The 21,842-nt window shown below is 43.2% G+C and overlaps 1 protein-coding gene across 9 annotated transcripts in view; it reads right to left on the bottom strand.

Moving 5' to 3' along the window:
* LOC119854919 (NEDD4-binding protein 2-like 2) overlaps positions 1–21,842 on the bottom strand; it is a 119,537-nt gene that overhangs the window by 80,239 nt on the left and 17,456 nt on the right. For 5 of the 9 annotated variants that reach the window (XR_006277668.1, XM_038400168.2, XM_038400157.2 and 2 more), the window contains exons 2-4: positions 19,548–19,672; positions 4,465–4,553; positions 4,002–4,078 (exon numbers count right to left, since the gene is read on the bottom strand). Coding sequence is in view for 7 of the 9 variants with exons in the window: in XM_038400168.2 (XP_038256096.2) it covers positions 4,002–4,078; positions 4,465–4,553; positions 19,548–19,672 (291 nt within the window). In the remaining 2 variants the exon portion in view is untranslated. Of the gene's footprint in view, positions 1–4,001; positions 4,079–4,293; positions 4,439–4,464; positions 4,554–13,325; positions 15,311–16,998; positions 18,541–19,508; positions 19,673–21,842 lie in introns of those variants that run through there. The other 4 variants (XM_043504388.1, XM_038400180.2, XM_038400203.2 and 1 more) reach the window with 4 other exon arrangements.

Raw genomic sequence — 21,842 nt, forward strand, 5'->3', positions numbered from 1 at the left:
CATACAGCAGAATCAGCACTTCAAGCCTTGAGACAAGGCCACAAACTGGTCACTAGCTATGCCACAAAATTCTGCTGCCTCGCAGCCAAGACGGAATGGAGCAAGGCTATACAGCACCACCACTTCTGGCATGGTCTGAGTGATAAAGAGAACGACCAAGTGGCCTGGGCAGAAATCTTGGCCAGACTGGCACCCTGATCAACCTGAATATAAGAATTGATAGCCGGCTACCGGAACATTGCCAGGAAAAGGCAACAGTGCCCTGACCATACCTCAGTCTCAGTCACTCATGCCCAGACTCAGCTCCCCACTGACCTCCTGCTGCAACCAGAGCCCATGCAACTTGGCATTGTCTGATCCTGCCTTTCTGATGGTGAAAAGAACCAATGCTACTTGGCAGGCCTATGCCTTTACTGTGGCAGAATTAGACATTACAGCTCAAGCTGCCCAGCTAAAGGTTGGTTCGTCTCCCAGCAAAGAAATACCAGCCCTCCACCTTTTACAAGAGTTCTGGTTGGGGATGATGTATTTCCCCGGATCTAGCTTGATACATCAGTACCACTTCACAGGTACCCTCTTAGTGGCAGTGTTCCACCTTCGGCTCCTGCTCTGCTTAAGACATCTGGCCATGGCAGATGTCCACCTGGAAGCCCTCGTGGACACAGGAGCATCTCACAACACCAGATATCAACATGAGTCAATCCCATCCCAGACCTCATTGAAGCAGTCAATGGATCTTTATTTTCCTCCAGCCCAGTTACATGAGAAATAACTCCTTCAGAAATCACCACTATCCAGGACCACCAGGAGACCTTACGGTTTGGCCTAGTCCATTTCCCCCTCTTCCTGGTTATTTCTGGCATCACTTGGCTAACCACTCATGACCCCCACAACTGCTGGAGCTCTAGCATGATCAAGTTCACTTCTCTCCACTGATGTCAGACCTGCTGTCTCAACCTCAGTCTGAGAAAAGAGGCAACCCCCATTTTGTACTTGTTGAAGCTGTCTCTCTCCAAGCCAGGCTAAGGCAGGTTAGGAGGGGCCTGACGAGACACAGCCCGCCCCCCCAAATACTGTGGCTATACCTGCTAAGTATCAGGATCTATTTGATATTTTTGACAAAGGGAGGACCAATATTTTGCTGTCTTGTCAGCCCTATAATTGTCCTATACATATCCAGGTCAGAGTGGAAATTCCTTTGGGACATATTTATTCCCTTTCAGAACCCAAGCTGCAGGCCCTTAGAAGCTACCTATAAGAGAGTCTGCAAGGGGTTCAACTGCTCCTCCAAGTCCTCGGGCAGGACTCCAATTTTATTCGTCACCAAGAAGGATGGTTTCCTACACCTGTGTGTTGACTATTATATTCTGCACCTGCTATAGACATTTTGAATACACTGTGATGCCTTTCTGACTACACAATGCCCCTGCTACTTTTCAACATTTTATAAATGACATTTTCAGAAATATGTTGGACCATTTTGTAGTGATTTACTTAGATGACATCCTGATCTTCTCTGAAAACAAGTATCAGAATGACCAGCAGGTACACAATGTTCTAGAAAGAATACGTCAGACCACTTCTACACTAAATTAGAAAAATGCAAATTTGATCGGAACATAGTTGAGTTTCTGGGTTACACTGCCTCCCCAGAGGGCCTATGGACCCACATAAGGTCTCTACCTTCCCAGAGTGAGCTGCTCCGAAGGATGTCTGGGGCATACAATGATTCTTAGGGTTTGCTAACTTCTACCAGTGTTTCATCCGAGATTTCAATATCTGGTAGCCCCCCAATTGCCTTTCTCGAAAAGGGAGCCTGATTTGTCTGGTCTGCGGAGAGTCAACATGTATTCAATCAGCTAAAAGAGGCTTTCATTTCTGCTGCCACCCTTGTCCATCTAGATCCCTTCTGTTGACAATGGAGGCTGATGTTTCTGATTTTGCCAGTGATTCTTTTACTCCCAACTCACTGATTCTCAATGCCATAATAATTCAGCCCGTACCACAGAATTAGTATGTGGTCACTCCTATTTTAAGTCTTTCGTTGTATGAATTGGTAAGCGATGTGGGGAGGAAAGGCAGTGTCCAGTGGCACAGGCAGCTGCAAAGAATTTGTACTGAGGAAGGCATCTGCAGAGAGCCAGTAAGGCCTCAAAGGTAAGCGGTGCTGATAGTGGAGGGGGCATAGCCACAGTTGCTGATGCATTAGTTCAGTACATACCCATAATAGTGTCCATGGACAGAATTTCTAAGGAACACTGACTGCAGCTTAAGGCTGTTCTCCAATGGCATAAAACCTGAAGAAGCGGGATAGTAGAACCATCACTTGCCATTACCCAATTGTAAATTCTCCCAAAGCACAATGAACCTCTCCAGCACAAGAAACTGCAATTTTGTACCTCCACATGCCATTCACTTTAGACCTATATAGATGAATGAATGAATGAATGAATGCATGCCTCTAAGGAGGGAGAAACAGCAACTGTTTAACAGAGTAGAGCAACACTTCACACCAATGCTGTATCCAATTGCAGGAGAAATGTGATGTGTAATTACCAAGAGAAGACTCTGGTCAGGTCGTCAGAGTTAACTTCCCTAACTCTTGCAAAATAATTTCATGGACTATTTTATAATTACATGTGATCAGAACTAATTGGTAAGATGTTGATTCTCACAGTAAAGTCCCTTTGACAAGTGCAACACCTGTTCAATACTGACTTTGAGGATAGAATGTCTTCCGGAAACAGTGAAGACCACTTCCTAAGCAGCCCTGCATTTTCCTTGATGACCTTCTACATAAGTACTACCTAGATCCTACCCTGCTTAGCTATTAAGAGCTGATGAGATACTGAATTGGTATTCCTACTTTTGTTTCACTCCAGTATTGTATTAGAGCCATTACACTTCTTTATGTAAGTTTTCATTATAACCTACATTTTGAAAGAGTTCAGATACTTGGTCATTAAGAATTTAGTTGAATTTGAGTGAGATTATGCATGCAATTTCTCAGCATTTAGTAATTATTATTCTTTTTATATACATTATGCTTGAATCTAAATTTTAATATTTTTAGTTACCAAAACAAGAAAACCAAATTTTGTGCTCTTCTGACTACTATCTAGTTAGAAGGTGAATGTTCTTACTATTTTTTCCTTATCCCCTGTTAACGTATCATTGCAAGGCTAACTCAACCCATCACTTTGTCAGTAGCCCTAAAATGATACCATGTCAACAAGAGATGGGGAAAAAATAGTAAACATCTTTATCCATTTGACTTCTCCCAAGTTTGCCTGGGATGCACTGACATCCCTAGATTTCAAGAGGATCTGGTGATGACAAACATCAAAAATTAACAAACAAAATTAAATGGGCACAGATCAGACCACATGTCCATCTAATCCAGTATCAAGTTTCCGATCGTACTTAATAACCGATGATGGGGGGAGGGAGGGCAGAAAAAAGTTTCAAGAAACACTGTGATGGACAATTATGGAATAGTCTGCACATATGGAAATTTTCTTCCTAATCCCCACTAGTTAGGAGTTGAGTTACACCCTTAGGCATGAAGATTTATATTCCTTGTAAAATGTTTTATCCTGCCTAATTAAACTGTGGGTGTTATCTATATAAATGTTTAATCTATATAAATGCTCATGGTCTCAGTCACATCTTATAATAATGACTTCCCAGGTTAGGTTAATCATCCGTTGAGTAAGGAAGTGTGTCCTAGGGGCCTGATTATTTTTACACTTAAGTCCATGGAATTTTGCTGTTGATTTCAAAGGGACCAGGACACAGGGTCCTCTGTGTATTCCTGAGCTGATATTTATGTAAGCAGTACATTTACATACATATTAACAGAAGTCAGTACATACTAGAAAACACATGTTAGCAGTAAAGCACCTAAGCAATTATTGAAGTACTGAGAAAAATTTAAATTAAACCACAATACAAAAGAAAAAAGAAAATAACTATGATGGCTATTATAACATAAGTCTTACTTTTCTAACTCCTCAGGATCAAACTTCCACCATGTGTCTGGCTCATGGAATTCCACTCTGTAGCCTTTCCCTAGAGCCTACAGCAAACAAAGAAATACAGTATGCATGATAGGTGTAACATTATTATACTAGTTTATGCTGTAACAAACATGTCATTAAATAGAAAAAATATTAATTAAACACTAAGCAGTCTTAGCCCACTGAACTTTAGATCACTTACCCCACAACCTCTAGGTTTCATCTTAGGCTAAAAACATAGGTCAAGTCAATCCAAACTAGACTACCCCCATACCTGTTAGTGGCTATGTCAAAGAAATAGCCTGTTCGAGGAGAGAAAGGAATGTCAACAAGGAAGACCCATTATTAGACAAAGTAGTTGCATTCGTGCTTTGTGAAGGTAGGTCTGCAAAAAAAAAACACAGTATAACAACAATGGATTTAATTACACAGTAGTTATATTTACCGTTTCCACATACGGCTTCATTTCCCAGGCTTGAGTATTAGTGTTGTCTATTATAATTGGAGATCTTCCCTGGTCCATAGCTTGCTTTGCTGCAGTAAATAAAGATTACAATACAACCCTCAATATATGAGTGAAAAATTGGAATGAATATTCTGTCTATTTCAAGTAAAATGATGACAAGCATTTTTGTTCTACAAGAGGTTTGCATTAGTATGCTGTGATTAATTAAGGAATCTAAACTGGATTTCTATTTAATTAGATTCCACTCAAATAAGGTGGACACAGCTTCAGGGTAAAACAACAAACAGTAATCTGCTTAACAGAGACAAGTGCTAACAGAGCTATATAGTTAACAGGGAAAACTGCCTATTACCTTCTTGATTCCTAATAATAAGCTATGGAGGCATTTGTTGTGGGGAACAAAACAAGAAGAGTGTTCGCTAAACAACTTTTATAGTTACTTTTACAGTTAATTCCTAGAATAATAATTATAAGGGCCACATTACATGGAATACACATTTATTGTGACAGAGATGGCATGAAAATGCTTCTAGAAAAACTTATGCTTAAGTTACTTTATTGCTTTAAGTAACTAATATATCCATTAATAAAAATCCCATATGAATAACTGCAAACTATCAAGCCCAGAACTTTTGGCTGAGCTAGACCATATCTTTTAGAAAGACCTTCAATCTTCATTTAAAGACTTCAACCACCACATTTCTAGGTAACAGGTTTCAGAGTGGTAGCCGTGTTAGTCTGTATCAGCAAAAAAACTTCAAAAACAGACTCCAACAAGAAACTGCAGAACTGGAATTAATTTGCAAACTGGACACCATTAAATTAGGCTTGAATAAAGACTGGAAGTGGATGGGTCATTAATAAAAACTATTTCCCCATGCTAATTTTTTCCCCTACTGGTACTCATACCTTCTTGTCAACTGTTTGAAATGGGCCATCCAGATTATCACTACAAAAGTTTTTTGTTCTCCTGCTTATAATAGCCCACCTTAATCGATTAGTCTTGTTAGAGTTAGAGTATGGCAACACCCATTTTTTCATGTTCTCTGTGTGTATCTGTATATATCTTCCTACTGTGTTTTCCATGGCATGCATCCAATGAAGTGGGTTTTAGCCCGTGAAAGCTTATGCCCAAATAAATTTGTTCGTCTCTAAGGTGCCACAAGTACTCCTCGTTCTTATTTCTAGGTAAATTGTTCAACTAGCTAATTAACCTTTTTGTAAAAAAAAATCTGCACCCTGTTTCTGATCTTAATTTATTCTAACTTCTAGTTCAGGGATTCTCAAACAGAGGTTCGTGACCCCTCAAGGGGTCACAAGATTATTACATGGGGGGTCACCAGCTGTCAACCTCCACCCCCAAATTCCACTTCACTTCCAGCATTTATAATAGTGTTAAATGTAAAAAAGTGTTTCTAATTTATAAGGTGGAGGGGGGTCACACTCAGAGGCTTGCTGTGTGAAAGGGGTCACCAATACAAAAGTTTGAGAACCATTGTTCTAGTCACTCCATCTTGTTATGGCTTCTGTATTAAACCAAAAAGGCCTCTACTACCAGACATCTTTTCCCCATATAGATACTTATAGACAGATCAAGTATCACCAGTGAACTTTCTTTGTTGAATGGAGTTTTAGTCTCACTGAAAGACCTCAAATCATTCTGTAGCTCTTTTCTAAATCCTTTCCAATTCGTCAAAATCCATTTTTAAGTGTGGAAACCAAAACGGAATGCAGTATTCCATTAAGGACTAGCCACTAGATAACATGGGGTGGTAAGGAGGAGGCAAGACTGACTCAAATGCAAAAAAGGGGTAAGAAGGAAATTGGAAGGAGTAGCCTGGTAGTGAGTGAGTGGAAGCAGGGATAACAGCAAATGGAATGGCCCAGAAAATGGTGTGGTGGTGAACAGAAACAGAGAAATGGGAGAAGTAGCTAGGGGAAAGGAGTAGGAGCAGAGAGGGGGAGGGACAAAAAGGTCTCTAAAAGGGGTGGGAAAATACAGCCCGAGGGCCGCAACTGGCCCTCCAGACATTTTAATCCGGCCCTTGAGCTCCCAGCGGGGAGCGGGGTCTGGGGCTTGCCCTGCTCCAGCTGGCGATCGGGGATGGGGGCTTGCCCTGCTCCACACAGCTCCCAGAAGCAGCAGCACGTCCCCTATCCGCCTCCTATGAATGGTCCGGCTCCACATGCTGCCCCTGCCCCAAGCCCTGGCTCCTTAGCTCCTGTTGGCTGGGAACCACGGCCAATGGGAGCTGCAGGGGCGGCGCCTGCGGAGGAGACAGCGCACAGAGCCGCCTGGCTGTGCCTCCACGTAGGAGCTGGAGGGAGGACATGCCGCTGCTTCTAGGAGCAGCTTGAGGTAAGTGCCCCCCCCAAAGCCTACATCCTTGGCCCCCCCTCCCATGCCCCAACTCCCTGCCTCACCCCTGATTCCCCTCCTGCCCTCCAAACCCCTTCGTCCCAGCCCGGAGCCCCCTCCTGCACCCCCAACCCCTCATAGAATCATAGAATCATAGAATCATAGAATATCAAGGTTGGAAGGGACCCCAGAAGGTCATCTAGTCCAACCCCCTGCTCAAAGCAGGACCAAGTCCCAGTTAAATCATCCCAGCTAGGGCTTTGTCAAGCCTGACCTTAAAAACCTCTAAGGAAGGAGATTCTACCACCTCCCTAGGTAACGCATTCCAGTGTTTCACCACCCTCTTAGTGAAAAAGTTTTTCCTAATATCCAATCTAAACCTCCCCCATTGCAACTTGAGACCATTACTCCTCGTTCTGTCATCTGCTACCATTGAGAACAGTCTAGAGCCATCCTCTTTGAAACCCCCTTTCAGGTAGTTGAAAGCAGCTATCAAATCCCCCCTCATTCTTCTCTTCTGCAGACTAAACAATCCCAGCTCTCTCAGCCTCTCCTCATAAGTCATGTGCTCTAGACCCCTAATCATTTTCGTTGCCCTTCGTTGTACTCTTTCCAATTTATCCACATCCTTCCTGTAGTGTGGGGCCCAAAACTGGACACAGTACTCCAGATGAGGCCTCACCAGTGTCGAATAGAGGGGAACGATCACGTCCCTCGATCTGCTCGCTATGCCCCTACTTATACAACCCAAAATGCCATTGGCCTTCTTGGCAACAAGGGCACACTGCTGACTCATATCCAGCTTCTCGTCCACTGTCACCCCTAGGTCCTTTTCCGCAGAACTGCTGCCGAGCCATTCGGTCCCTAGTCTGTAGCGGTGCATTGGATTCTTCCATCCTAAGTGCAGGACCCTGCATTTATCCTTATTGAACCTCATTAGATTTCTTTTGGCCCAATCCTCCAATTTGTCTAGGTCCTTCTGTATCCCATCCCTCCCCTCCAGCGTATCTACCACTCCTCCCAGTTTAGTATCATCCGCAAATTTGCTGAGAGTGCAATCCACACCATCCTCCAGATCATTTATGAAGATATTGAACAAAACGGGCCCCAGGACCGACCCCTGGGGCACTCCACTTGACACCGGCTGCCAACTAGACATGGAGCCATTGATCACTACCCGTTGAGCCCGACAATCTAGCCAGCTTTCTACCCATCTTATAGTGCATTCATCCAGCCCATACTTCCTTAATTTGCTGACAAGAATGCTGTGGGAGACCGTGTCAAAAGCTTTGCTAAAGTCAAGAAACAACTCATCCCCAGCCCCACCCCAGAGCCTGCACCCCTAGCTGGAACCTCACTCCCCGCCTCACACTCTAACCTCCTGCTCCAGCCTGGAGTCCCCTCCTACACCCTGAACTCCTGATTTCTGGCCTCATGCCAGAAACCACACTCCCAGCCAAAGCCCTCACGCACTCCCACACCCCAACCCCCAATTTCATGAGCATTCATGGCCCAACATACAATTTCCATACCCAGATGTGGCCCTCAGGCCAAAAAGTTTGCCCACCCCCAGTCTATAATCACAAGAGCACATTCCCCTTCAGAACCTGGAATTGGACCCTGATTTCCAGAGTCTCAAAATTCCTCTATTGCCTAGCAAATAGCCATTGCAAAAGGTGAGTCATCTTCCATTAGTGGCTTGTCCACACAGCATACTATTGCTACTTGAGAGGAGCATACACAGAGAGGAAGGATGATCCAGCAATTACAACACTACACTTGGACTTGATAGACCTCTCTACAAGTTTCTGTTTGGCCACTGACTCCCTGTGTGAGTCTTGGGCAAGTCACTTAGCCTCACTCTGCCTCAATTCCACATCTCTGAAATAGAGATGACAGTAGTTCTTTTTTCTTAGGGGTATTGTGATAAAACATTAAAAAGATTGTGAGGCACTCACATATTAGAGTAACGGAGGGCTATTTAAGTACCCAATACAGATACCAGTTGTCAGTTTAGGTCAAGTGGTAGAAGCCTTTCTGATAGATTTAAGATCCAAATCCTACTGATGATCCATGCAAGAGTCAGCAGGGTTCCACAGGATGGAATGTGGATGGGTTTCAGTTGACTTTTTTAAAACCCTAAGAAGTTAAAGCAAAAAGCCCAAACAACCTATGTTAAAAGTGTATTAACTCTGCAAAGTCAAGTGCACAAAATTAGGTAATGACAGAACTAAGGTTGCCTGTGCAATGAATGAGACTACTGTCTTTAAGAACCATGCATCCCTAACTTGATTCAGAAGTTGGAAGATATATACAGTAACTTCCCGCTTAACGGTGTTTCGATCTTATGTCCCTGCTCAATTACAGAACATGCTCCATTTAAAGTTGTGCAATGCTTTGCTATAACATCGTTTGGCTGCCTGCTTTGTCCACAGTTGGCAGCCCCCCTACAGCCCTGCACAGCGCCTCCCACGTGCTGGCAGACCCCACGGATCAGCACCTTCCCCTGGCTCCTGCCTGCGGCAATCAGCTGGTTTGCGGCTTTCAGGACAGGGGAAGGAGGAGTGAGGACTTGGCATGCAGGCTCCCCCTCCCTAACGCTGCAAACCAGCTGATTGCCGAGGGCAGGAGGCAGGGGAGGGAGGGGGAGCCTGGGTGCCGTATCCTCGCTCCTCCCCACTCCTTCCTGAACACCACAAGCCAGCTGATTGCCGCAAGAAGGAGGCAGGGGAGGAGCGAGGACGCGACGTGCAGAGTAACGGGGAAGGAGGGGGAGGGGATGAAGAGGTGGGTTAAGGGTGGGGGCTTGGGAGAAGGGGTGGAGTGGGCGGGCCGAGGGTTGAGCCCACCGCCCCGGTGCTTGCAGAGTAGGGGAAGCTGCCGCTGCTGCACAATGTGCTTCTCCTAGCCTACAGCACCTTCAGCCTCCTTGCCCGCCTCACTGTCTCCAGTACCAGTGCCTGTGTGGGGTAAGGTGGGGGCACCTCCCAACTACAGTACTGTACTGTACAGTCTCATGCTTAAAGCACTTGAATCATAGAATATCAGGGTTGGAAGGGATCTCAGGAGGTCATCTAGTCCAACCCCCTGTTCAAAACAGGGCCAATCCCCAATATTTGCCCCAGATCCCTAAATGGCCCCCTCAAGGATTGCACTCACAACCCTGAGTTTAGCAGGCCAATGCTCAAACCATTGAGCTATCCCTCCCCACAAATGTCATCTTGGAGTACTGGATTATAGCACTGCTTCTCCCACAAAATTCCTATGTGTTACTAGGCAAGAGACTTAAATGAAACTTTTCAGAGGTTGCCACTAATTGGGTGTGTAACCCAAGGACCTCTTGATGCCAACTGGCAAAGGGCACAGTGGTGCATAAGGGTTACAGGGATCCCCTGGTTCTGGTATTTACATTCACCAAAGACTGTCATGCCAGGTTTCTACTGAAAGCCTGTCACTGTTCATCATAATCATTGTGAAATGTATGTGTGAATAATATGTAAGAAGCTATGTATATGTAACTGTGAATTATCCTTGAAGTTAAAGACAGATCACCTGGAGGTGACATACCTTAAGAAAGGTTACACCAGACATGAGGTAGGAGACATTTATCTCCTTGTCTGACCACTGTGTATTCCATATCTTACAATGGAAATCTATTTGCATACTGAGTCAAATACCAATGAAGAGATTGTGGGGACTTCAGGAGAAGAAATCAAGAGGAAGATGTGAACAGCATGTGGGGGTGGGGAGAGGGGAAAAGAAAACCCTATTTACAGGTGAAGAACAAAGGACTGGTCTATTATATCAATATATATCAGAGATACCCTGGCATCCTTCATCTTGGAGACAAGGTGCCAGCAGGCCTTTGGTCTCAAGAAGGAAGGTCCCAGCCATTCTGGTTGAAAACACCATGAAAAGCACTTTGGGTAAGCAGTACCGTATTAGAGAAGAGGGTATTTTGCTACTTAGGTTGTAGTAGTGAAGCCTATCACTGAAAGGGTGCACTAGAGGGACTCAAGTACAGGTCACCCTGTAACTGTGACAGTGATAATGTAAGTAAAGACAGTAGCATAATACATATGCACAAGGAGGTCAAATTAAAGTTGCATAAGCAACCATAATTCTGCTATTTCCTAATGTTTGACTACTTGACTTTGCAACCTTTCATTAACAACAGTTTTTTAAATGCAATATATAATTATAATATACAAATTGTTTTAGCATCAGTTACAATCTGTAAATTTAATTTTCAAATTAATATTTTGGAGTCTAAAATTTCACTCTGAGCTAAAATCTAATCAGTAGTTTTGTAAAATAGGTATCAGGTAACGCTCAAGTGTTCCTACATGGATAATGTTAAATTACCTTTCCAGCTTTACAAAAATTTCATAAATTATTCTTGACTGACTAATTTCCTCATTTGGGAAGTGTACTTTCATTTTTGCTTTCTTCACTGTAATCCTAGTATAAGTAGTATTCAAGGCTTATATACATGTGTAGGGCTACAAGCACTTTAGCAAGTCTATGAATAAATGTATGCAGCTCCCCAAAACCGTCATAATGATTTAATTAATAGCTGCTTGCACCCAAAGCTGTATAAAGGCATTCATTGCACGCTACAACTGAAGGTAATGAGTTGTTCTGGTACTGCACAGACACACCCCAGCTTCAGAAAATAGGAATAGTGTTCCTATTAAATATTGAAATACAGAAATACCGGATAACTTAGATAAATGGATAAGGAGATGTAGAGCTTTTCACCTCTAGGTCACTAGTCTGAGCTAGTCTCAGGTCAGAAAGGACTAAAAATCATTATCAAATGACAGCTGTTTGGTGGCCTTTATTTATATTTTTATTTATAAAATGCCCTCTAACATGTCTCAGGGACAAAAAACACTTAAAAATGTACATTTTTTGCCCTCTACTAGAAGAAAAAAATTACAATTCTCCAAAACAAAATTCCCTTCCAAAACAATTCCTTATCAAACACTGTGTCATAAGGTCAACATACCAGATTATCGCTAACCAACACAGAAAAAAAGTTTTGAACTGAGAATATTCTATCACTTAACATTTAAATCTAGAATCTAATCGCTCAAGCACTTCAGCTGACCTCATTCACCATGCTGACTCACTGGGAGAAAAGCTGTCTTTGCTATAGCTAAGATCTAGAACAAGTAACGCTTTTCAAGATTAAAGTCAAACTCTGCTCTATATCGAGAAATGAACTAGAAAACTATGAAGACATCTGTAATACATTTCCTGCATGCAGGAAACCATATTTTGCACTAGTTGGAGTACACAGACTTCTTCAGTGTGACCCAAATCATAGCCTTTTCAGTAATCAAATCCAGAAAACACAGTGGCATGGATAACTGTGATGAGGTCTAGATGTGTAAGAAAATGTTGTAAACAACTTAAGAACATAACAACAGCCATATTGGGTCAGACCAAAGGTGCATCTAGCCCAGTATCCTGTCTTCCGACAGTGGCCAATGGCTGGTGTCCCAGAGGGAATGAGCAGAACAGGTAATCATCAAGTAATCCATCCCGTCACCCATTCCCAGCTTCGAGCAAACAGAAGCTAGGGACACCATCCCTACCCATCCTGGCTAACAGCCATTGATGGACCTATCCTCCATGAACTTAACTAGTTCTTTTTTGAACTTGCCATACCGACGTAAAATAACCTACAAACAAACAAAACATAAACTCCTCTCTTCATCACCTCCACAACCACCACCCAGGTTTACAGGGGTCCAAGAGCATTCCCATGTTTAAATTTCCTTGGACAAAAGACAAGCAAATAAAAGGAGTAGAAATAATTGTTTCCCTTAGCCCATCAGCCACTTCTATTTTGTCTGGTTTACACAGAAAGATCATTCTCATCCAAGTCCCAATCTTGGCCAAGTGCTGAGAAAGCACAGGCACATCACCATCCAGGTCTGATAAAAATGAAGATGCAGAGCAGCATGAGATTTGCCTAAGGATGACCCCACGTTGCAAAATGTCATGGTATTTACAAGAGATTCTTCAGAGCAGATAAGCAATTGTTCAGAACCACTCTCCAATACCTCTTGGGCCTTGTCTAGAGTAGGAAAAAGATGCTTATTTTCAAATCGACTTTAACTATGTATATTAGTGCTAAATGGAACTAACAACATTAGCTCAATTTTATCAGATTTAATTATAGCCTTTGCCTACTAAAAATGAGCAAAGGATATAAAACTAAGCCTATATTGGTGCTAAATTGGGTTTTAAATTGAGTTGAGTTAATTTGATTGAAAATAAGCACCTTTTCCTCTATTCTACACAAAGCCTTGGAGAGGAAACTTCAACTAGTGGCCACAGGCAGGTTAACAAAACCTCAGGCCTGGTCTACACTGCGGGGGCAAGGGGGGATCGATCTAAGATACGCAACTTCAGCTATGAGAATAGCGTAGCTGAAGTCGACATATCAGATCGACTTAGAATCACTTACTTTGCGTCCTCGAGGCGCGGGATCAACGGCTGCCGCTCCCCCGTCGACTCTGTTTCCGCCTCTCGCCCTGGTGGAGTTCCGGAGTCGACGGCAGAGCGATCGGGGATCGATTTATTGCATCTACACTAGATGCGATAAATCGATCCCCGATAAATCGATCACTACACGGATAGTGTAGACATGGACTCAGTATCAAAGATTGCTGACAGATTTTAAAGGCTCAGAATAGCCAAACAACTGTTGTCCATTACCAGGAAGAGATTAGCCACCAAATGAGTTACAGTCTCATTCCAAGTGAATAAGGGTCTATATCAGAAAATCCACCACAATTACCATAGTTGGCAGTTTTAAACAAACAGCCAATGAATCAATTAACCTACACTCTACTCCTGAAGCTGGTCCCTCTCCATAACACTATTGAGAAGCAGTGGATGAAGCCTACACTGTTGCTGTTCCACTATTTCGATGGAATACGAAAATTTATCTGTGCTTACTTGAAAATTTCCTTTTTTTAAAATAATAAGATCCACAGATCCTTTACAATGGGTACTTCAGCCTGTTTGGAGGTAGAACCAGACCTATCAGTCATTAGCAGCCGGGGAATGCGCTACTTCCTGAAGTTCCCTCCAGTTCAGATAACTTCCACAGCCAGGATAATTCAAATCTACTTAAATTTACAGATTGTGCTAAATATACTTTGAGGAAAAACACAATTTCTTCTACTGCAAAGCTAGGTAAATACTAACTAATAGCAACAACCCCAAATCCATGGATGTCAATTTCCATCTCTGTTTTATATGATCCACTTGTCTCCATGGTGGGCCAGATCGGTGGACCTTATTACTTAAAGAAAGAAAATTTTCAAGTAAACATGGATAAATTTTCTTATTCTTGGTACATAGATCCACAGATCCATTAGAATGGGATTTTCATAACAGTGTCCCACCACAATGGGAAGCAGGAATATGCTTTAAAAATGGACATCCGAAACAAGTAAATTATATAAACATTGCCTTCATCTTTCCTAGGGCACTAAGGTGTGGATATAATTTCTGCCCAAAGAAAGGAAATGGCATTGACTAAGGCTGGATGAACAAATATTCAAAATATGGTGAAGTCTAGCAGATATCAATAGCAGAGACATGACTACTCTGTCCTGAGATTGTCAATGTTCCTAAGGACTAGACTTTGATGCTTAACTGAAGAAGGAAAATTTCTTGAATTTATTTAAGGAATGAATGCTATGACAACTGTCTGAATTAAAAGTACAATACTAAATCTCAGTTAAAAAGCTCTCAATTTATTTAAAAAAAAAATAAAGAAACTCATCTGATTGAAGACAGTAGCTATCTGGAGGTCTACTCTAATGGACAGAAAGTATAACAACCCTTCCTGCAAGGTTTCAATCTGGGTGATGCTGTAAGGAGCAGGACAACATGCCAAGGTTGTACTCTGTGACTGTGTGAGGTTAGGGCAAGATTGATGCCCTAAAGAGATATTTGGCATGTGTAAAAAACTGCCTTTTATTGAATATGCTGAGAACGTTATACTACAGAGCCTTGACCTTTTTGCTGGGACGCTCACACTCTCACAAAGTGCTCCAGGCTATGGTCACTCAAGGATATGTTTCACTGATTTAACATGGTAATTATTCTACTGACTGGTGCACAGTCCGCAGTTTAAGTTCTATTTGTTTCCTTCTCTTTCGGAGTCCATGAAAGCAATAGGTCATCTCAACCAAGTATTCATTTTAAACCTGTCTGGTCCCAGAGAAAGGATTGGTTTTGCAACAGCAGATCTCTTCTATGTGACAGGGACATCTAAAGAGGCAGTGCTATGTTAACCAGATCTGAGAACCACAGCACCTTCTTCCAGAAAGGCTTAAATGATATTACTGTTGTTTTCTCATTCCTATATTTTGTATTGTTCTGGGGAACAGTGGAAAAGGTGGGAAGGCACATAGGAAGGACCCTACCCAACTTAGCAAGATGTCACTCATCACTTCCTGGGTCCTGACACATAGAAAGGCTTCAGGGCACTTATTGTTTCCAGGTGCAAAGAGGTCAATCATCAGCCACCAAATTGATTTAAAATTAGCAAGTTATTTCTGGGCGTAGAAGTCACTCTACTAATCTGACTTTTGCCACGTGTAAATCTTGATGTCCATCACCTCCTCGATGGGCAGTGCACACAGAGAGAGGAAACTCTGTTCTACCAAGACAGAATTTCTCTCTGGGCTAGACCTGATCATGTTCTTCACATGAATTATGAAAAATCTATCAGTCATGTTGACTATCACGACCCAAACAGGTCTGTTATCCATAGAAGGAACAATTCTCTGATATCTCAATTCAATACATTGTGTTCCAGCTAGTGGATGCCATGATCTCCCTTTTTTTGGTACCCTGATCTGGAGGAACCCTTCAAAATATCTGATTTTCTACATACACCAGTTATAGGAGCACAGAACATACAAATGGAGCTTGTTCTCTGCCAACAGGTAAGACAGAGCAAGATATGGAGGGGATACCCAAATCTACTGGATAAGTATCATATGAACTCTAGATCATTGAAACATGCCTGTGTACGAAATCAGAATTCCTAAAAGGCTCCAATAAGAATTGGATTTTTGTTTCTGTGACAGCACTTGTTTTCCCTTATGGCCATCTTCATCTTATGTTAACATTCTTCTGAGATGAATGATCCTTTGTACCTAATGGTATTCATTCTCATCACAGGCCTATGACTGAATTCCTTGGAACCATATGTCTGTCTTTATCCTGAATCCAAAGGAACTCCAAAAACTGTATCACTCTGGGTGTGTTTGCTTCTTCAGCTTTCTATCTGTACAGAACCTTAATAAGACAAATTGTTGAACAAGAGATGAGTGACAGGTTTCAGAGTGGTAGCAATGTTAGTTTGTATCATCAAAAACAACAAGGAGTCCTTGCGGCACCTTAGAGACTAACAAATTTATGTGGGCATAGGCTTTCGTGGGCTAGAACCCACTTTCAAGAGATGAGTGAATTTGCTTCTTCCCTAAAGCGAGTATTATTGCTATCCTGATCCTGGCAAAAGACCCTTGGAGCATGTGTAAGATCATAGAGTAAAGACAGAAATTGGAAAACATAAGAATTGCCTGATGATGATAAAATGAGAAGGCTCTGATGAGAAGCCTGCATTAGAAATTTATTTAGATGTTTCAAACAGGACATTGCTCTACCTGACCCCAATTTTGTGTGACTAGCTGGGACTGGGAATGGGACAAAGATATTCCTGAAATTCTTCCAAAGCTCCATAGGTAATCCACTCTGGACAATGTCCAGTGACCCCATTTGATCAAAGATAGAGGCAAGACCTTTTGCCCTCAAAATAAGAGAGCCTGTCACCCACCAGGTGTATACCTCCAATTAGGGCTGATTGTAAGATCCACAGATACCTCTGAGGCAACAGAGGACAGTTATTGACCTGGCACTTGTTCTGGCTACCACTTGTAAAGATGTATTTTCTAGGCTACATGTCACAAACTGCTTCAATTTGCCACAAGACCTGTATTCCTTTTGATGATGTCTGGCAGTAATCAGGACTGTAAGACTTTTCTGTTGATCATGAGCAGCCTCAGCTTTCGATAAAGTTTCCCACTGTATCACTAAAAGAGCTGGAAACTGATTTGTCTGAGCATCTAATCCCAAGGTCCAAAGCCCCATATACATGCACGAAATAAATAGGAACCCCTTTATTCTTCCTTTTTCTTCTTTCCAGGGAGAAGCCCTTAGGTTAAGCAATTTTTAGGTTGCAATAATCTCCACTTTTGTTAGTGCTGCTTGTGAAAGCATGGGGAGACACTCAGCATGTCAGATGACAGTTCATATTTGTTTATTTTTGTTCATCTGATGCCACCTAAAGTTTTCATGCTCAAAGAAGGCTGCGATGAGATGATGCCTGACTGAACTTGGCTGGCTACAAAGGGCCTGTATAGTGAAGAGCCCATTCTTTCAAGTAAAAATCTCTCCAAGTTCAAAACACCGAATCCCTGATCACAAGGGAAAACAGCCACATTTATCTCTGACACCAATCCCAGGTTAAATATTGACTAGTGAACACTGAGGAATCTTCTGGCCTTATAAAACGGAGGCCAGGGCAAAAAAAAAAATAAATGGTGAGTCAAGAGGCCTCACACTGCCCACTGTTTCTTTCACATCTGGGCTGCTGTCTCTTTCTTCACCCCATAGCCCAGGTGTCTGGTGGGAAGGGATGGAAGTAATGATGAGAGACATGGCAACCTGCAACAGAGGTTGAAAACAATAACTTGGATATTAGGGCATGGTGATCCACAGCAGCAGCTGGGAATGACAGCATGATACTTTCCCAGTCTTTTTGGTGCGGACAGAAATCCCTATCCCTTCAATACATCTTCCCAAAGTGCATAAGGAAGAGTATATGGCTACAGTTTTTCTTGCGTAAGAAGCTGCAGACCTCCTATGCATTGATTCACAATACTCAGTACTCTATTGTCCAACAGTGTCTATCTTCTGCTGTGTTATTTGTTTGTTTACATTTATTTTACTCTTTGATTTTCTAACTCTGATTTCATCTGCTGGCCTTCCTCCTGCAAGTAGGAAGAATTCCCTTTGCATTTGTGTTAAGTGTGGGGAGGTGCATGCCTAGAGGAATCAACACCTGTCTATGGCCTAGTCTTTTCTTCACTGATCTGTCCTGCTGCACTTTGAAGATGAGCAGAGGAAATCTCACTGAGGATTATCTGCCCTACTACACTTTGTGAAGGTCAGCAAGGGAAACAGCGCCAATTTTATTATTCATTTATTCACTCTTTGGGAATCTGTCCTCATAATCCTGCTTCAGAAGGGGGAGTGAAACTGGTCCCAAATTGCTCCAGAATTATTTCAAGTGGCTACAGATACTCGAAGAGGCTAGACAGAGACTGTTTCCCTTTCGGGTCTCTCAGGAAGGTCCTGTCCTGGTGCTCAAAGATGGGCTTCCCCAGGAGCTCCACCCCTCTCTACTGCCTGGGATCCACATGGTCCAAATAGGTCAGTGTTTCCCCGAAGAACTCAGTCTGGAATAGGAGTAAGGATTCCTGGACGAGGCTGTTCTAGAGATGAGACAATGGGGAGGGAGTTGGGTTGAAAGGCCTTTTACCACTGTCTGCCGTGTTGGCAGCATCCAAGCTTGTCCGATTCCCTCCAGTTGTGACCTACAGAAAAGTGGAAGGGGACAGGGAGGAGGCAGCTGAGCTCCTCAGTCAGAGGCACAGCTGCTAGTGCAGGTTATAGGAACTCAGATGTAATCTTCCATCTAGTATGCTGCCCTTCTGGCTTCACTCTCCTCCCCTCATGGGAAGTGAAAAGGGAGTGGCTGCTTGCTCTGGAGCCAGTTTCATTCCAATCCTACCCAACTCCTTTCTTACCACGCAAAGAGGGTTTGAAGCAACCCCACCACGCTTGAACTGCATCTTGCCCAGCAAAGCTGGCTTCCCCAATACTGTCTGGTTCCTTTCCTTCCCAGGAACGGGTGAGGCAACAAGCCAACCCTGCCATCCCTGGGCTGAGAGGGAAACTGTGTCCTGCCTGCAGAGCCAACTGAGATACCCAGTGAGACACTAAGTAAGTGGGGGAGCAGGAGACAAAGAGCCTTCCTTTTGCTTCTAGTTTTTCTTGACCTAGCTTGCACCCTGAAGCCTGCAGAGGCACCATCCGATGCAAACACCTCAGAAAAGGATGCAGAGCTGAGGGAACAATTGCCCCAAAATCAAGTGCAGCCCTGGGACTTGATTGGGAATTAGACAAAAACATTACTGAGGCCAGGTGTTAGTCTAAAATTTTGAAATAAAAGTCAGGAATTTCTCACAGAAAAGTTCTGCAGCAGGGAGGGGTGGCAGAGATGCTGGCCACTGCAGGGAAGTTCAGGACACAGGGCGTTCCCCTGCTGCCAGTGACTAACAGATCTGGTTCTGCCCTGAGTCTGAGAGCAGGCTGAAGTACCCACTGTAATAGATCTGTGGATTCTGCACAAAGAAGAAAAAGGATTTTTGTCTACGGTCTTCTCACATCTGAATCTTTAGTTTTAAAGAAGGGTACAGAAGTTATGTATTTGTGAATTCCATTTAAACTGACCACTGACACTTGCATATATATGTTTATGCTATGACATGCATATTCTAACCATTCGAGATCTAAAAGAATTCCTCTACTGTGTTCACACCTCTCTTCTGGTTCCAGTCATGAGCTTCACCAAGCTGAGCAACGTTATATGTATATCCATCTTGCTGTCGAAAATAATCATCGGTGCTGAATACCACGCCGTCACGATTTTGACCAAGTAGAATACTGTTAAACAAAGGAAAAAGCAAAACCATTACAAATTAACCAAATCTTATTCTTTAAGAGGGTAAACAATAAAGTGATATAGGGAAGTTTAATGCTGTGTTATTTTTGATCTTCGATACTTTCAGTTTTGTAGCTAAAAGAAAATCAACAATTTCCAACCTAAAATTAAGCATTTTCTTTTCTCTCCACTGTTTCTTTATTCACTGTTTTTTCTCCCTTCCTCACAGGAGGTACACTTGTGCCTAATTTCCATGACAGTAGCAACTGAGCACATTCCAAATCTTTTAATGTATATATTCTCACAACACTCCTGGGAAGTATTACTCCCATCTTGCACGTGGGTAGCATGGGATACAATCACACAGGATGTTTGTGGCAGAGTTCGGAATTGAATTGGGTCTCCTGAGTCACAAAACAGAGCCCTAACACTAGACCATCCTTTCTCTCATTTGTACCTATGCAACTCTAGCACAGCGTTTCTCAAATGCAGCCACAATGGCCACATGCGGCCACCAGGGGCTTTTCTTGTGACACACCCTCCTGGACTCTGATGGGGGTGGGGTGGGGAGTGAGTGGCAAAATAGCAGCATCTCCCCCTCCCTGTTGCTCCTGGATGCACCACATTAGTGTTGATTGCTGGGGCTGCCAACAGCGGTTGGGTTCAGCCCCCCTCTGGAGACACCTGGGGCACAACACTGGAGGATCAGGCAGCCCGTGAACTCCCCACCTTCCCGGAGCAATGGGGCTCAGGTTTTGGGCTTCAGTCCTGAGGTGACACAGCCGCAGATTCTGGCTGAGGGACTTTGGGCTCCAGCCCTGGGCTGTGGATGTGAGGCTGTAGACCCCAGGCTCCGACTACAGGGCTTCAGCTCCAGCCCCCATCCAGGGCTTAATTTGTCCCCAGGCTTGGCAGGGCTGAGTAAGTCTGCTGTGAAATGTGATACTGGCATGTTTATTAATAACACTTTTCACGACAGACTTTCTAGCTAGCAATAAATAAATAATCTTTTGGACTTGTCAGTGTGCATATGTATTTGTTTTTCCTAAAGCTAATTAAGTATTTTAGGGAAAAGTGTGAGAGCAGCCAACAGCAAGAGTTGGTGGCCATACTCTGAGGCCACCAAAAAATTTGTCCTGAGAACCCCTGCTCTAGCATAAAGAAAAGGAGTACTTGTGGCACCTTAGAGACTAACAAATTTATTTGAGCATAAGTTTTCGTGAGCTACAGCTCATTTCATCGGATGCATTTGGTGGAAAATACAGTGGGGAGATTTATATACACATGCAGAGAACATGAAACAATGGGTTTTATCATACACACTGTAAGGACAGTGATCACTTAAAATGAGCCATCACCAGCAGCGGGGGGAGGAAAGGAGGAAAACCTTTCATGGTGACAAGCAAGGTAGGCCATGTCCAGCAGTTAAAAAGAATATCTGAGGAACAGTGGGGGGTAGGGTAGGGGGGAGAAATAACATGGGGAAATAGTTTTACTTTGTGTAATGACTCATCCATTCCCAGTCTCTATTCAAGCCTAAGTTAATTGTATCCAGTTTGCAAATTAATTCCAATTCAGCAGTCTCTCGTAGAGTACCCAGAAGTCACCTACTACAGGACAGGCCCAACAAAGAAAATAACAGAACGCCACTAGCCGTCACCTACAGCCCCCAACTAAAACCTCTCCAACGCATCATCAACGATCTACAACCTATCCTGAAGGACGACCCATCACTCTCACAGATCTTGGGAGACAGGCCAGTCCTTGCTTACAGACAGCCCCCCAATCTGAAGCAAATACTCACCAGCAACCACACACCACACAACAGAACCACTAACCCAGGAACCTATCCTTGCAACAAAGCCCGTTGCCAACTCTGTCCACATATCTATTCAGGGGACACCATCATAGGGCCTAATCACATCAGCCACACTATCAGAGGCTCGTTCACCTGCGCATCTACCAATGTGATATATGCCATCATGTGCTAGCAATGCCCCTCTGTCATGTACATTGGTCAAACTGGACAGTCTCTACGTAAAAGAATAAATGGACACAAATCAGACGTCAAGGATTATAACATTCAAAAACCAGTCGGAGAACACTTCAATCTCTCTGGTCACTCGATTACAGACCTGAGGGTGGCTATCCTTCAACAAAAAAACTTCAAAA

This window comes from Dermochelys coriacea, chromosome 1 (genome assembly GCF_009764565.3).
Source record: "Dermochelys coriacea isolate rDerCor1 chromosome 1, rDerCor1.pri.v4, whole genome shotgun sequence".
Lineage (NCBI taxonomy): Eukaryota > Metazoa > Chordata > Testudines > Dermochelyidae > Dermochelys > Dermochelys coriacea.